This window comes from Perca fluviatilis, chromosome 16 (genome assembly GCF_010015445.1).
Source record: "Perca fluviatilis chromosome 16, GENO_Pfluv_1.0, whole genome shotgun sequence".
NCBI lineage: Eukaryota > Metazoa > Chordata > Actinopteri > Perciformes > Percidae > Perca > Perca fluviatilis.
This window is the reverse complement of record NC_053127.1, coordinates 11,793,776-11,811,676: the sequence shown is the minus strand read 5'-3', so window position 1 is coordinate 11,811,676 and position 17,901 is coordinate 11,793,776. Positions and strand designations below refer to the sequence as shown.

The following is a 17,901-nucleotide window of genomic DNA, read 5'->3' as shown; positions in this document are numbered from 1 at the left end:
GAAATAAAATAAAGTGGCCCCGGATTTTCAAGTGTGAAGTTTTGCGGCTTTTCTTATTATGTCATTGTAAATTTAATATTTGCGTTGGTTTTGGAATATTGATTGGATGAAACAAGACAAACAAAATGAATCAAAGAAGGACACAATGTTCTTTGGAGTAAAACACAATTTAAACAAATGATCATTAGTCAAATGTAATTAAAGCTTATGTGTTCTGGCTATAGTGTGTTGTCCTTGATTGGTATTGTATTTCTGTTATACTAGATGTTTCTCTTAGACATTTAAGGATATTGTGACCAGTGGGATGTTTGTACATGTTGATGAGCTTTTGTGTCTCATACATGTGGTCACCATGTGTGAAAGACATTCAGCAGCTGTACTAGTCAGTTTTGCATGTTGGCTGACCCCAGGGGCAGTGGGCGTGGATTTCAGACGTCTTCCTAGGAAACCAGTGTTCCTGACTGGGAAGCACAATGCTGCAAGATGTGGCTATGTGGCACCCTAGATATGTCGCCAAGGGTTAATGATTTCCCCTTAAGTAATAGTTCACATTTCTTCAAGGTCCCATGACATGGTGCTCTTTGGATACTTTTATATAGACCTTAGTGGTCCCCTTACTGTATCTGAAGTCTCTTTCCCGAAAGTCAGCCTTGGTGCAGAATTACAGCCACTAGAGCCAGTCCCACAATGAGCTTTTCTTAGTATGTGCCATTTCTGTGTCTGTAGCTATTGAGGAGGAGAGAGGGGGAGGGCAAGGTGGAGGGTGGGGGTTAAAAAACCTCATAAAGTGAAATTATCATGCCATGGGACCTTTTTTTATAACACTAAAAAGTTAAGGCATTACAACTTAAACTTTTTATCTGTAGTTACTGCTCTCTGCTTTTGTAGGGCAGCACAGTCTGAAATGTCATTTATTGCGTCTGTATACTGAGTATGTATTATTATATTGGGAGAAATGAACAAGGTAGTGATATCATACACAGCCCTGGAGAAATAGTATGCTATGCTATGACATTTTGGGGGGAGAGTTAGATGAGAGGATCAATATCATTCTCATATCTCTCTGTTAAATATAACTACAGGCTACAGGCACTAGCTGGTTATCTTAGCTTGGCACAAATACTGAAAACATGGAGACAACAAGCTTGCCTTTGTCGAACATTAACAAATACCAACAGAAAAACTAACGTGCTATATCTTAGATGGGAGCATTAACAGGCTAGCTGTTGCCTCCTGTTTCCAATTTTTGTGCTAAGCTAACCGGCTTGCTTGCTGTAGTTTCATGTTTACTCTACAGATAGTCTCGCATTGCCACACCTTCCTCCACAGCCCTGCGGAGAAAGGTCTGGCTAGTCCGCATAGCATTCCGGGATGGGAGAAAAACGTGCTCTGGTTTATTGGCATGGCACGGAGCCACGGTGCTGCTGCACAATAGCCTCGGGAAGGAACTTGTTTTGGTGTGTACATTCAAAAGTTGTTTTAGTCGTGCGAGAGAGAACTCAGATTGGACAGATAGTCTAGCTAGCTAGCTGTCTGGATTTACCCTGCAGAGATCGAAATCGACCGGAGTTCCAGGAAATTCCAACACAAACCAAAGGGAAGGTAACGGACATTCGGCCGAAAAGAAGGACATACGGTGGAATTTCCGGCAGCAACGGAGCAATCCCGAAAGTGGAACGTCGTGGATATAGACTACCATATAGATATTAAAGTGGTGTTGATGTTCTCCTCTCTTCTCCAGAAAGTGAAGAAGCGCATTTAACAAAATGACGAACTATTTGTTTAACCATGTTTATTCCAACTAAATAAACTATATTATGGTTTATTAAGACAAGTAATAACCAGCAATGGTTATTCTTCCACAACCACTTCCTGAACTGTCTTTCTTTCTGCATGTTTTTTTTTTTTATAATTGAAAGACCTTTTACTCTGTTGTAGGTGGGAGGCTCTAAGATGGGAGTCATACGCTATATGGGAGAGACAGACTTCGCCAAGGGTGAATGGTGTGGGGTGGAGCTGGATGAGCCCCTGGGGAAGAATGATGGTGCAGTGGCTGGTACAAGGTAGGTAGACACACACACACACACACACACACACACTTTGTCTGTTAAGGGAAATTGAGGGGAGGCTCAATTTCAAGACTGTTCTTTGTTCTATCATCTGTTTGTCCATGAAATTACACTGTGTGACCATTAGCCAAGAGCTGGTCTGCACTGTTGGTCTGGCATTTTTTATGCTTCATATTTATCACATTTATTAAATTTAGGGTTTGCTTTTGCTCACCTCCAATAATGGAAAATGTTTTAAATAGGTGGAATTTGGGTACAGACATTTTGGAGTATATTGAAAACAACTTGTAAACAAAATCCCTAACCTCATGCCTCTCTCCCTGCAGATACTTTCAGTGTCTTCACAAGTTTGGCCTGTTTGCTCCGATCCACAAGGTGATCCGCATCGGCTTCCCTTCCACCAGCCCGGCCAAGGCTAAGAAGAGCAAGCGGATGGCCATGGGGGTTTCCTCTCTGGCCCACAGCCCCAGCAGCTCCTCCATCAGTTCAGTCAGCTCGGTGGCCTCCTCCGTGGGTGGACGACCGAGCCGAACTGGGCTGGTAAGATGACGGCAGTGTGCCTCAAATACATACTGAGAGAAAAGGGGCTGTTCATACAGTGTAATGTTGCTGCTTAAAGGAATTGTTCGACTTACTCACTTTCTTGCAGAGAGTTAGATGAAGAGACTGATACCACTGTCAGACATTAGAGTGGTGTCAATCTTCTCATCGAACTCTCTCCAATAAAGCAGATGAGCATTTTTCCCTAAAGTATTCCTTTTAAAGTAAATAGGTGAGTAAGTAAACTACAAGGCACAATACCATAGAATTTCAAGGAAATTGAGGTAGATGTCAGGTATGGTAGGGAGAAAGACACCTTTCCGCAGTTTCCACTAATTTCTTCAGGGACCTGTAATTGGAGACTTTCCGTACCAGACAGAGATAGTTTATTGTTGTCTTATTTGTGCAGGTTTAGCGGCCGCAAAAGCCACGCAGTCCTTTTGTGAAATCGCCTGTCAGTGTCTTTTAAGACTAATAACCTCAGGAATAGTTGGCAACAAACTAAAATGAATGGGACATCAGGGCATCTCACATTGATTTTAGCTTCTGGTTGCAAGCCAGGTCTTGGATGAAGAACCCTTGCCTTTACTTACTTAATTGTTGGCACCAGTGTCAGACGGCGCTGCAAGCAGCCATTCTGAATTGTCAAGCTGATCACCCTGCACAAACTATTCACTGTTATTTATAAAGATCTTTGGTGTACCACGTTCATGTTGTTAAATGTTAGGAAAGTATGCTCTGTCCCTGCAGAAACTTCTTATACCACACATGAACGCAGTGTTAAAACCTCAGTCAGTCGCTGCATTATTGGCAGTGAAATATTCATGACATCCGTAAAAGTATAAATCATTGGGGCGGCCTCTAGCTCACCCAGTCGATGCGTTCGCGTTGGCTGAGGCCCTTTGCTGCGTGTCATCCCCCGTCTCTCTCCCCCTTTCCTGTCTATCCACTGTCACTTTAATAAAGGGAAAAAAGCCCCAAAAAATAATCTTTATAAAAAAATTTTTTATAAAGTATAAATTCTTTTTTATTTTTCTGCAGTCCTTGCTATTGTACATAATAGATGTGTCCACACAAAAGCAAGACTTCATGACCTTTGCAACATCCATTAACCGTGTATTTGACATTATGTTGAAGCTGACTGAGCTTCTGAGCAATTCAGCTGTTAGGGTCTTAAATGTTTCTGTATCAGAAATGCTGCAGGCAAAGGAATTCAGGGTTATTTCTGACCTGTTAATGATTTTATGTACAATATAGTATCACTAACAACTAGAATGTCCTTGTTGAAGACAACTCCATTATCAGTATTATTCTGTTCTAAACAAAAGGCTACTGAATTGAACTGATCTAAGCCAGAATCCTTTCAAAGAGCACACTCTAGTGGTCAAAGGAAAGGTTGCATCTTTCAGGACTTAATAGTTTAGAAAATAGCTTAAAAAGTTTAAGATGGTGGGGCGCCCATATGTAGAGGTTTACTCCTCGACGCAGCGGGCTCGGGTTCGACTCCGACCTGCGGCATTTGCTGCATGTCATTCCCCCTCTCTCTCCCCTTTCATGTCTTCAGCTGTCCTGTTAAATAAAGGCCTAAAAATGCCCCAAAACTAATCTTAAAAAAAACAACAAAGGTTTACAATGTTTATGTCTAAGTTCATTTCAGTTTTACACAAGATCTTACCCTTGTCAGGATGAGAAGGCTACATATACAGAAGGCTGGCTATTTGTAAATTGTTTTTTTTCGTAGGGATAACAAGCTTTGCCTTTTCATAATCGTGAAATAATTAACCTGTGATTACATGAAAGCAGTCGTTATGTCAAGTTTACTAAGTAATTTTTTTCCATGATCATGTCGTAAATCATGAAACTGGTTTCGACTAGATGTTTTCACGTAATAATGAAATATTACATAGAGATCCCAAGAAAGCAAAGTATATTACGTCAAGATCACAGAATAGCTGCTTTGCCGTGATCATTAAATAACTATATTATATGATCTCAGTGAAAAAAGAGAGGTTGATGTACAGTAAGAGAAATAAATATTTCGATCTCAACCAGATGTGTTCTGAGGGAATCCGTTCTCATTCCTACCTCATCATTTTCTCTCCTAGCACTTTGATTGCCCCTGTCTCTCCACACTTCCCTACATGTTTAAACCTTTCGTCCAACCTCTCTTCCCACTTCCTCCCTGTTCCCTCGCATTCTTTTCCCTCCCTCGCACCCTTCATCCTTTCTTCTGCTCAACTTTCTTAATGTTTTATGTCCTTTTTGTTTTTCAGCTGACCGAGACGTCTTCGCGCTACGCCCGTAAGATCTCGGGCACCACCGCGCTCCAGGAAGCCCTGAAGGAGAAGCAGCAGCACATCGAGCAGCTGCTGGCCGAGAGGGACCAGGAGCGAGCCGACATGGCCAAGGCCACCAGCCACATCTGTGAGGTGGAGAAGGAGCTAAGCGTCCTCAAGGTGCAGCACGTGCAGGTACCAAATATTATGGATTTCTGCATTTCTGTTGTTGTGTTCGGCATACGCCAGTCCGCCCAATAACTTATGTAACAATAAATGTGTTGTAGGTCTCCTAAATGCCTTCCTTCTTACTATCCGCAGTATGTAACAGAGAATGAGAGCACCCTCCAGCAAATCAAAGCCATGTTGGCCAGCACACAGAAAGATAAACTGGAACTGTCCAATCAGCTCGAAGAAGAGAAAAGGTAATGACAGTTTGTGCTACTTTCACTCTCTCATGCAACAGTGCTGGTACATAAATCTAAATGTGAGTCATTGTTCTGTGTTATATGTTGAAGTGTCCACAGGCCTTTACAAAAATATAATTTCAGATCATCATACATTGAATTTTACTTTTGTTCCTCTCATCTTATACTTCAAACTTGGTTCTACGCATCATCACATTTTTACATTATCATTATTTGAAAACAAAACATTTTGTCTGAAATGTTGATCTCTCTTTAGACTAAATTGATAAATTAATTCGTTTGGGGGCTCAAAAAAGTTTGTTTGTGCGGAAGTGTTGTTAATAGTGAGGTTTTAGCAGAAACGCACATGTCTGGGAAGTCCTGAGCATACGACTGGATAAACGAGATTTGGATTATACTGCACGAGTTGTTTGAGAATTTGTAAACCGATGTTTTGATAGTTTCGCTGTTGTCCGAAAAGAAGAATGTTTTCCGTATTGGGATTTTTAATTTACCATTGAGGCATGCGACAAAAACAACGTTTTCTTTAAGAATTCACGGGGGGTGGAATTCATAAACAAATGATCATTGTGGGGGTGAAATGTTCCTGTAAAGAAATAGTTCAACAATTTGGGAAATAAACTTATTTGTCTTCTTTCTGAGTGAGATTAGAAGATTGGTATGAATCGCATGTGGGTGCATTATGTACAAAGCTGGAGTAAGGACATGGTTAGCCTAGCTTAGCATAAAAACGGGGGAAAACAGCCAGTCGGGGCTCTGTCCTAAGTGAAAAAAGCCGAGCAACCCCTCTAAAGCTAATTAATGAACACATATCTTGATATGTGCAATACCCAGCGAGGCTACACAGAGGCACTAGGTGGATGAATAAATTGTCCCTAAAGTTAGAAATTATCGTGTTTTTACATTTCTGTTTGTGTACGGATTAAACAAATGAGACGCATTGTGTAAACGAGACGGTTATAGAGTTATTGGTGGGTTTATTTTTTCACTCGTGATAGAGCCAAAAACCGGTCCTTGCTTCAGCTCAATACTTAACGCACAGAACTGATTTATCCATCTTCTAATCTCGCTCTCAAAGAATCAGATAAGGTTAACGCCGACAGTTGTGTTTTCTCTCATGACTGTTGGGACTAAAGTTGTGATTTCTACAAAACCAGACGGATCACGAGACCGTGTGAAATGTGAGGTTTAGAAATAAATTTATGTGAACGTGTTTACACACAGTCTTATTATTCTTAGTGATTAAACAGCTGCATGTCCGTGATGCTTTGATGTTTTCATCCTCTGTGCCACATCTCGCACAACTTTTGTGTTTGACAGGAAAGTGGAGGACCTCCAGTTCAGAGTAGAGGAAGAATCCATCACCAAGGGAGACCTGGAGGTATTTATCAGCTTTATTTATACCTATAAACTCTATCAATAATGAAATATACGTGCTTCCATATGCTAAAATACAGTGTATCCTTTTAATATCGTGGACACTGAGAAGGTAAAAGAAAGACTGATAAGGGGTTCAAACATCCAGTAAAGCTGATAATGTCTTTGGGAGGATGGCTTGGATGCACAAAAGCAAATGTGTGCACCGCAATTAAATAGGTTTCATGAGAGGATGATCTGGACTTGAACCCCTCTCGACTGTTGATTGACAGCTTCCCCAGTCACTACGCTGCCTGCTTGCCCCAGCAATACAGATATTTTCATGAAAGGAGAGCAGCGGCTTTCAGTGGCAGCATGTTTTGGGGGCAAAAGTCAAGAAAAGAAAATGCGAGGATTTAAAAACCATGAATAAATGGCTGACTTCACTGAAGGTGTTACTTGCACCTCATCTTAAGCTATGCAGAGCTGAAGTCTGAAATCCATTAGATAAGGTACAGCTATCTGTCCTCTATCCTGTATGACCCTTGAGAAAGAACCTGAATGTAAGGTAAATGGAATTTGTTCACACAAATATTCTCTTGGCTTTCCCTGCATGTAGCCTCCAAATATATAATATATACACCAAGAAACACATTTTTCATTGCACAGTCAAGTATTCTACATTTCTTTAGAAAAAAAGACTACTATTTAAAAATACAGATGATTTTTTATTTTTAAACTACATCGACAGCGTTTTTCCTTCTTTATAATAGAGCATAATGTTCCAACATGGCATGGAAGTCCTCTTTAAACAAGGATGTGGATACAACACAGTAGGCTGGACTGATAACGGATTAGGCTGGGGATGTTTTTATAATTTTCTTTTTGTAAACAAGTCTCATGAAAAGACGATGCTTTCTGACTTCCCTTCCTTGTCTGTAGCACTCAGCCTCAAGCTTGTAAGGTTCCTATCACAGACTAAAATCTTTAAAAAAATATAGTTACAAATATATACTTTAAATAAAAAAAGCGTATATTATAGAGAAGCAGAGCACTGTAGTTTTTTTTAGTAAAAGTGACTCAAACAGGAGTAAATCGGGCATTTATTGGGCACTATTTTCAGCCGTGGATTAATACACATTTTGTGCTGTAATGAGTATTTACACCAGGAGGATGGTTATGTGGGTTTGGATCAATATAAACTACACTGCCCATGGTCATGCAATTGAAAGAACAACAGTGTGGCTCATTGATGTGTTTTTTTGTTATTTAAGTTTTTATTGAGTTTTTTTTATTTGTTTTTTTTAAGGAATATTAACACAAATGAGCAAGTACAAAATACAAAAAAATAACATCTTAACTGCAAAATGAATTTTCACCTCAGAGCCTAAAGTTTAACTGACCTCAATCTCCAGCCTCTCCTCGTCGACTCTCCTCATCATATGATCAACTCTTTTCAGAGTATCTATCATTCCCTTTGGATATGTATGGGTCTCTTTCCCTTTGGAGTCTTTTCTTCTTTTTCTTCTTTTCCTCCCTGTCTTTCTCTTTGTTTCTTTCTGTAGACTCAGAGGAAAATGGAACGTGCCCATATCCGTCAGCTTGAGCAGAGCCTGCTCCTCGAAAAGTCGAGAGCAGAGGTGCTTCAGAAAGACTTAGAGAAGAGGAGGGTAAAAACAGCACGAGCCCTCTGCCTGTAGCCTGCGTGCTTCTGCACCTGTTTGTTTCTTTGTTGATAGTAACATAACTCATAAACTGCACAGGTCATACAAGTCATACTCCACCTGTCTTTGGTGTCCGAATTAACATCGAATCAAACTACAGATGTATGAATAATAATTTAAAATCGATACACATATATTGCAATCTCAGTTTGCACTTTTTAAAAGATCACTTCTGTTATTTTTTTAACAACACTTGTTAGTATGATTTGCTGAAATAATATAAAAATATAGACTATTTCCATCCTTTTCTTTTAAAGTATGTCTTATATACTCATCGGCCACTTTATTAGGTACACCGGTTGAACTGCTCCTTAACGCAACTATTTAATTAGCCAATCACGTGGCAGCAAGTCAATTAAGATTAAGATATACTTTAATGATCCTGCCAGGGGAAATTTCTTCTTTTTATTTTTTGGAATGCATTTAGGCATGTAGACTTGGTCATGACGAAGTTTAAACCAAGCATCAGAAACTGCTGATCGACTGGGATTTTTACGCGCAATAATCTCTAAGGTTTACAGAGAATGGTCCGAAAAAGAGAAGATATCCAGGGAGCGGCAGGTCTCGGGCCAATATGCCTACTTGATGGCAGAGGTCAGAGGAGAATGGCCAGACTGGTTCGAGCTGATAGAAAGGCAACGGTAATTAGTTGTTACAACCGTGGTATGCAGAAGAGAATCTCTGAACGCTAATCTTTGAAGCCGATGGGCTACAGCCGAAGAAGATCACACCGGGTGAAACTCCTGTCAACTAAAAACAGGGAAACGGAGGCTACAATTGGCACAGGCTCTCTAAAATTGGACAACAAAAGATTGGAAAAACGTTGCCTGGTCAGATGAGTCACAATTTCTGCTGCCACATTCAGATTTTAAATTCAGAATTTGGCGTAAACATTTGACGTAGCAACATGAAAGCATGGACCCATCCTGCCTTTTATCAAAAGTTCAGGCTGGTGATGTTGTAATGGTGTTGGGGATAATTGGCACACTTTGGGCCCCTTGGTACCAATTGAGCATCGTTTTAACGCCACAAACTACCTGAGTATTGCTGCTGACCATGCCCATCCCTTTACGACCACCGTGTACCCATCTTCTAATGGGTACTTCCAGCAGTATAAAGCACTGTGTCACAAAGCTTGAATCCTCTCAAACCGGTTTCTTAAATATGGCGATGACTTCACTGCACTCAAATGGCCTTCACAGTCACCAGATAGCAATCCAATAGAGCACCTTTGGGATGCGGTGGAACGGGAGATTTGCATCGTGAATGTGCAGCCGACAAATCCGCAGCAACTGCGTGATGCTATCATGTCAACGTGGACCAGAATGTTTCCAGCACCTCGTTGAATCTATGACACCAAGAATTAAGGCAGCTCTGAAGGCCAAAGGGGGGTCCGACCTGGTACTAGCAAGGTGTACCTGACAAAGTGGCCGGTTATTGTATGTTGGTATGTTTGTATATATATATATATATATATATATATATATATATATATATATATATATATATATATATATATATATATATATATATATATATAAAATATTCTTTTACAAAGTAATTAGTCAGAAAAAAAAGGCCAACATGCCAGTGATAGATTATTATGTTTTACCTTATATAATATTACATTATCACATAAACATATATGCAGACTGACTTCATCTGTCTTCTCCTTCATTCCTACACTATCATATCATGAATCGCATTGACCATGCTCCTCACTGTTGACCCAGAGCTTCCCCTGAGACATCCGTCAGCTGCTTCAGCTTCACAAACACGTCTTCTGTTGCAGTAGCTGCTGTTCATTTTTTTTTAGTTGCGATTTATCTTTTTTATTTAAAGGGTGGCTTTCAGATCCGTTGCCAGCTGCATTTTTGAGATGTTGGAATGTAACATTTATGACATACTTCCATTTTAGCTCTGGGGAATTTAGTGGATGAAGCTCCATGCTAATGTTTTGAGTAGTTATGTAATTAGCAACACATGAGAAATGGCTAAATTGTTAATGGGATTCTTCACTGATTCTTGGATGAATGTTTCAAGACAAATCGTTTTGGCAATGCCCATTTACATCACTGGTTGAGTGTGTACACCACTTTGACATGCAGCGCTGAACTTCAGAGGGAAAGCCTCTTCAATAATAGACAACAACGGTATCACAAATCAAACCGTGCAAGCTTGTGCTTTCAATTTTCAAAAGATAACAAAACTCTTTCAAAATGCTACATCTCTATATGCAGTAAGGTCTGCTTCTGCCAACAGGGAAGAAGCTCTCATGACGCAGTATCCTTGAGGTTGGGTAAGAGAACCAAGGTGAAAAAAAAGAAAAAAATGTGATCTTGTTTTGGCTTTGATCCGCTGCTGAGCTCTCTCAATTCTTGACTTCAAATTGACTTCAGATGCTGACATCGACATCAGACTCTATCAAGGACATTAACCTGGCATATTCTCTTTTTTACTCTTCTACTCCTGTGTGATGTGCCATAATCTGAATGCTATTCAGGCAACTTCTTTGATATGAATCAACTAGTAACTCTGAGGTCTGGTAGACTTGTTTTTCCCAGATGGTTGAAATTAACATCCGTGCACTGTGCAGCAGGTCCTCTTTCTTAATCTCCTTTTTAGTTTTTATTTTACTTGGGTGGAAGTGTGTGGAGGATGTTTGCAGTTGTGTGTGTATGCGGTGTCACTGTGTGGAGGTTTGCTGCTGGCTTTATTATATTTGCTTGGCTGCTTCTAGATGGTCAGAGAATGGCTGTGCTCTCCTCTCATCTTCCACTTCTTTGCATATACAGTGAGCTTGACAAATATTTGGACAGTGACCCTTGGCTCCTTGGTTTTATATCTTTGGGTGAAAATGATACAATGAAGGATCGGCAGCCAACTTTAATATGGGGACAGCAGTATCATAAAATGAGGATAATAGTTTGTTTGGACTTTTTAATCTGTTTGGGAAATGCAACCCCCAAAAAAAATGGAACGTGGTAAGTGAACTGTCACAAAGATCATAGATAATATTGAGTGCCTCCGTTACATTCATGTTGCGAGAGTGGACAATCCCCATCATCCTGTGCATTATACAGCTGTCAGCTCCAATGCTCTCAGCAGGACAGCGACTTCTTTGTGTTTCTCACACCAGAAGCAGTCCTGTCCCAAACAATCTGTTTTCTGGGCGCCTACCAGCTCCTCTAATGGTCACAAATTAACACGTACAAACCGAAAAGTCAAAATGGACAGTTTGTAGTTTTGGGGGGGGGGGGGTTTAAGTGTTTCTGATTTCTCATGAATATTTAAAACACATTAAACACTAACGTGCACTCTGAAATCTGGGTACTACTGAGTACAGTCAGTCTCTGTATCCTCTTGTATCTAAGGAGTACACCAAGGAGCCAAAATGTTTGTCACTGTCCACATGCTTAATGTTATTTATTTGTACCTTATATTCACTGGAATGCACTTGACTGTCTCTAATCCTTGCAAGGGTCTTCAGGGGTCCCCTTTTCTTTGGAATGACATTGTTCAGTTGCAGAGTCACCTGTTACTTTCGTAATGTCATTCTTTTGAAAGGCTGACATCTTTCTGCTATGGTGATCCCCAGAAAAGAAATCTTTCAGTAGCAGCGATGGATGTTGTTTTATTTCTCTTTCAGCAAACCACAGTTGAAGAGCATAGTCGTATCATGCTGCTGGAGGAGGAGCTCCGCCTCAGGAGGGCTGAGATGGAGAACCTCCAGGCCAAACTCCGAGGATCTGACACAAGCTCGCAGCAAGCCACCGACAGCGACGACGCCCCGTGGTCCGACACCCAGCCGGAGGCCCTCGCCCTTCGCACGCAGCTGGTGATGGCAGGCCGCGAGCACCACAAGGAGAGCAGCGAGCTTAAAGAGAAGTACGAGGCGGCATTAGCAGCGAGCCAGCAGGAGATAGACTCGCTGAAGGCAGTGGTGGAGGATAAGCGCCAGGAGGTCAGTAGGATGAAGCAGAAAGTCCAACAGGCCAACAAGGAAAACATGGAAATGATGGACACCTGGAAGGTATTCTGTTATATTTGTTATGATCCAATGCAAAGTGTTCAAATAACCTTAGCAAGAGCAGTAGTCATGAAAGTATGTATGCTGAACTGGTAAGAGACTTAAAGGCAGAGAGAATAGAATAGATCTTTATTGTCATTGTTTTCAACAACGAAACACAGTTTAGCAGCTCTCACTATGACCGTTAAATCATATACAAACAGAAATAGAAAATGTAAATGGTAAAATAGAAAATGACAACAACATGGAAAATTTAAATAGTAAAATATAACAATCAAGATAAATAAACGCTAACCCTACACAAAAGGACATTATAGCTTTCACATCCTTACTAGCAAGACGCTCGTTATTGTTACATTGGAAGTCTGCTAAATATCCTATCTCCCGGTGGCTCAAAGATGTCATGTATTTTTTTTTTTAAACTTGAGAAAATTAAATACACATTGAGAGGATGTACAGTCAAATTTTTTCCATAAATGGCAACCCTTTATTTCCTATTTATTACATGGTACTCTGTGATTTAATTTAATTATTTTCTCCTACATTCTTATCAGTGTTTTTTTTTTATTATTATTATTATTGTTTTTATGTGTGTATATGTGTCTGTGTACATACTCATATATGTTTAAAAAAAGGGGGTAAATTGTATCTGTGACTGGAAGTATTGTATTTTTCCAAAAAACGATAAACACGATGAGGTGGCACTATATACGTAATGCTATTAGAGCAATACGTTTTGATGAATCTGTTCAAATTTGATAATTTCCATGCTGAAATATTCTGTGAGCATTGTGAAGTTTCAGTGTTTCCAACAGAATTTGCGGAAAAGCATAGCAAACTTGGAAAGCAAGGACAACAATAATTGAATGAATTAATGGTTTCCCAAATACTACAACCAGTATAATCTAATCATTCTTCTAACTTCCCCTCTGCAGGTTAAATTTGACAGTTTAGTAATTGACCACCAGCGTTCCTTGGAGGAACTGAAGGCCTCATTGAGCGGTGATCGTCCTACTCCAGCAGGCACAGAGCAGGACGCCCAGGAGCTGAGAGCCGCTCTGGAGAGCCTAAAGACGGAGCATCAGCTGGAGATGGAGAATCTCAAGGCCAAACATAAGATCGAAGCCGCCATTCTGACCATGGAACGCGAAGACCTCTGCGCTCGTCTTCAGGAGGCCAAAGACCAGCTGGCCGACGGCAGCCAGACGTGGAGGGCCGAGGCACACGCCAAAGGCGGCAAGCAGGCCCTGGAGGAGGCTAGCGAGAAGCTACAGAAGGCGGAGCAGCGGCTGGCGGAAATGGAGAAGCTTCAGACGGAGCAGGGCCAAAGCACAGAGGAGCTGAGAGGGAGACTGGAGCTGTCAGAGAAGAAGATGACGGACTATCAGGCTCTGCAGAAGGCCCAGGCAGAGAGCCAAGAGGAGATCCAGAAGCTGGAGGAGAAGCTGAGGGTGACGGCGAACCAGCTCCAGGCCATCCAATCAGACCGCTACACATCCCATGATGCAAATGTGAGTGGCTGAGGAGAACTGATAAATAACAAATCAGAAAGCCAGTACCAATTATTGATATGCTGTCATTGATTTGATCTAAGTCCAACTCTTAACTTACTTTATCCTTTTTCAGGTGATAGAGGATAATGAAATTTCAGATGAGAAAATGAAGCTGAAACAGAATATCGAAGGTATCCATGTCCATCTATTTTAATACTAAGTCCAATTTCATAAAAACAAACCATATAATTAAAAAAGTAAACTAATGGATACTATTATGTGTGTTGAAGAGAATTAAAAACCACTTTACTTTTCAGTATAGATTTTACATATAGTTTCTGATGGTAATGTTAATGCATGTGAAGAATGGAAAGAAATGCACTATTCCGTTTGAGCCTGGACTATTTCTTGGATTTCCTTGAAGCAAAAGTTTGAGATTTTAAGAAGTATGTTATTCACGTTCTTGCACATTTTGTGAAAATCTGTATCACTTTCATATCTGTCGGTTATAATATAAGGCTACAGGTTACCTTAGCTTAGAAACAAGACCGGAAGCAGGGGGAAACAGCTAGCCTGACCCTGTCTTAATATACCTGCACCTATAGAGGACTACTTTTTGTCTCAGTTGTCAGGCAAACAGCTGTGATTCCAGGAAGTTACTGTGCTTGGCCAGGAAATAGTCTGGTACATAACCCCTTTTAAAACCGCAAATTTTCAGTTTTATTTTGTGTGTATTAAACAAACAAGATGTTCATCACCAAGCTTTAGGATATAACCGCATATGGAATAAAGACTCCACAAGCTTTAATCTCTATTTCATAAATCAAACATAATGTTGACGGACTAATGGCTGAAATCACCACAGAAATCAAAATCCCTCGGCCCAAAAGAAGTTCGGTCCACCACGTATCATGTTGTCATAAGATTTTATGATATCCTGCAGTAACATTAGGAAATAATATGTAACCTACAGCATGCCCCTTACCGACTTTGTTAAATTGCCCAAGAGCCTGTGGACTTGAACATTGCATTCTCCAAGCAAGACACTAACTGTTGTTTTTGTTTTTCGTCAGAAACAATGGAAAGGTTGTTGAAAAGGGAAAAAGAGGTCTCGACTCTCACTTCCCAGGTTGAAGTCCTCAAGTCCCAGATGGGAGGTAAATATTACCTTCCAGAACATGTCCAAGAGCAGTCAGCGGCCTTTTCAAAGCTCTCGTGTCTTTTTCTCTAAGGTTTTTCATGACAAAAAATAAACCTCATTCACACGCAATAGCAGTGTGAATAAAAACTGTAATTTCTGTGTAGCCTGTAGAGAAATGGCATCGGTAAACAGGTCATGTTTGCTATGGGCTAAATCATTTCCTCATCAGCCAATTTGGGTTTTGGTTTTGGTATATATAAACTCGTTATCTGTGTCATATTTACATAATGGCCCTCATTAGTGTCATTCTATCATTTTTGCACGCTTCACTTCATTAGTTCACTGTGCAGTGGATTGTGTTCATCTTCAGTTACGTTCTTTGATCATCGCTGAGAAATCTGTCAACCGGCTGTCTTTTGAAAAACATAGAGTTCCATCACATCAAAAGGGCCCAAAACACACTTCATGTAGTTCAGATAATCAAACTGACACACTTTGAAGAATAGATTGTGAATAATTTAAACAATATGAGACACAAAGTGAAGAATAGTTTTATTATTATATTCTTTAAACCTCATCCGCATGGTTCAAGTTGGGGATCCCTTCCTAACATGCTTCCAGTGTCAGTTATGTGAAAGGTAACTCTTAATGGCCAGTATGGACAGGACAATGATTACATGCAAGCAAAACCTATTTCAATGTCCATGTAGGCACCTAAATGTTGTGATACTTTCAAGATACTAATTGGAAAAAGTGTTAGTGTATAAGTTTATTGGAGATACTGGCATGGTTACTCCTGCCCATGTCCCTACGAATTCCAGTATGTTACGCCAAAATGGTTTGACCATAGAGCATTCCCAAATGAGATGCAAAAAGTTGCTCATCTCTGTTTTACATTTCCAACATGTGTTGGTACTTATTAGTCCTATTTTCAAAAGCCTATTTGGTGTCCAGTAGTACCGGTGCAATATTTTATACTGAATAAATTTCCACACACACACTCATTTTTAACACTAGACACTACAGGCAGAAACATCGCTTTTTCGTGCAATTTTGAGATTTAAAGTCTTTGGAATGTTACAATCCATATCTTTTAAAGGTTTTGTTCTCATACTCTGAGCCAGAAATCTCCACTTCAGTAGCACGTACATACACCAAACGTTCCAGTATCATTCCTACCTATATTCTAAAGGTTATTACAGCGGGGTTTGTTCATAATGTATATCATTCACAGCCTGATTTATACAACATTTTATTCTGCACAGTGAAGCTCAACCATCCGGATGTTATTATTTCACTGTTTATTCAGATGTACAAATCATTCACAGGTGGGCTAAACACATAAAACGTGTTCAAAAATAATGAATATATGATGAGCTTCAAAGTTTAATCTTGATCTCGGATCACACATTTTTAACTCTACAATATATTATAATAACTCAAGGTCCTTACTAGATTTCCTTCAGCACTCTAAGCCTTTAGCAGCGGATGGATTTGCTAATTTTTAATGGCAAGTGAAGTATTTATGCATAGATAAATACTTGATTAAGAAGTATAATTTTCATCATTATCATATTGTGTACTTGCATTTTTAAGTATTACATTTTTCCTTTATTGTGTTACTGTATTACTCTACATGCCTCTCCAAATTTCCCCCCAAGGACAATTGAAGTGTTTGAATTGGATAATAAGAACACCATTAATAAATATAAGAATAAATAAAAACAAATAAAAACGTAATATTTCATATACAATTACAACTGTAGGAGGAGTTGCAGGAAGACACAAACACTTAAAAATGCGGTTACTACATTATACAGTATAATACACACATTATAAATGCTGAATAAAGTATTACAGACAATTCAAATCAAATTCACAGCAAAAATTTGGTTCTTATTTCTCTTCCACCAGCACTGGAGGGCAAAGTTCGCTCAGCAGAAAAGAAAGCCGAAGCCCTGGCCAAGGAGAAGATGCGTGTGGAGGTAGAGCTGGAGTCCATGACCAAGAAGTCCCACGATGCCTCGGGGCAGCTGGTCAATATCAGCCAGGAGCTGCTGAAGAAAGAGAGGTATGGAGACAAGGCTTTATTGATTTTATAATCTCCCTCAGCACTTACTGGGGAAAATTATATCTCTGCATGTGTAGGCCTGATACACAAAAATACATCATATTATCAATTTGATAATTGACAGATACTTGGAGCCCACAGGCAATGTATTGATTATTATTGTATTAGATTTTATTTAAATCATATTATTTCATTTTGTAATGTTTTATCTGGATAGAACCCAGTTGCATTACTATCAACAGCATTTATCTTTTAGCATTCTTTTAGCATTATCCAGCAATTAGTGTGTGTGTGTGTGTGTGTGTGTGTGTGTGTGTGTGTGTGTGTGTGTGTGTGTGTGTGTGTGTGTGTGTGTGTGTGTGTGTGTGTGTGTGTAAATTAAAAGCACTATAAAAATGTAGGCAATTACTATTTACTATGCAGTCCTGCTAAATGATATAACACATCTCCTTCTGCCCTCATGACATACTGTATGTTAGGCATGATCTACAAACTTTTATAAATATTTGTTTGCCGCTATACTAATGTTCTTAATGTCGAGTACATAATATTTAATGAGATTCATTGTATTAGTAGTATGATGTTTGTAAATGCTACAAGGCACTAATAATAAGTGCTTCTGGCTATAGCAGACTATTTTCATGTGCATCATCACTGCAGCAATTATGTTGTATGCAATAAAAATATATACCATCCATCGAGAAATTCAGTGGGCGGTGGCCCCTTGAGTTAGTGTTATTGGATGGTAGCATAATTCGCTTCCTTAATGTTCC

At 39.8% G+C, this 17,901-nt stretch overlaps 1 protein-coding gene across 5 annotated transcripts in view; it reads left to right on the top strand.

Moving 5' to 3' along the window:
- Positions 1-17,901, top strand: part of clip2 (CAP-GLY domain containing linker protein 2) — a 44,776-nt gene that overhangs the window by 19,083 nt on the left and 7,792 nt on the right. The window contains exons 4-15 of one of the 5 annotated variants that reach the window (XM_039778613.1): positions 1,939-2,063; positions 2,396-2,609; positions 4,883-5,080; positions 5,207-5,310; positions 6,634-6,694; positions 8,235-8,339; positions 10,656-10,706; positions 12,043-12,426; positions 13,359-13,934; positions 14,050-14,107; positions 14,990-15,073; positions 16,972-17,128. In XM_039778613.1, coding sequence (XP_039634547.1) covers positions 1,939-2,063; positions 2,396-2,609; positions 4,883-5,080; positions 5,207-5,310; positions 6,634-6,694; positions 8,235-8,339; positions 10,656-10,706; positions 12,043-12,426; positions 13,359-13,934; positions 14,050-14,107; positions 14,990-15,073; positions 16,972-17,128 — 2,117 coding nt within the window. The remainder of the gene's footprint in view (positions 1-1,938; positions 2,064-2,395; positions 2,610-4,882; positions 5,081-5,206; positions 5,311-6,633; positions 6,695-8,234; positions 8,340-10,655; positions 10,707-12,042; positions 12,427-13,358; positions 13,935-14,049; positions 14,108-14,989; positions 15,074-16,971; positions 17,129-17,901) is intronic. The other 4 variants (XM_039778615.1, XM_039778614.1, XM_039778616.1 and 1 more) reach the window with 4 other exon arrangements.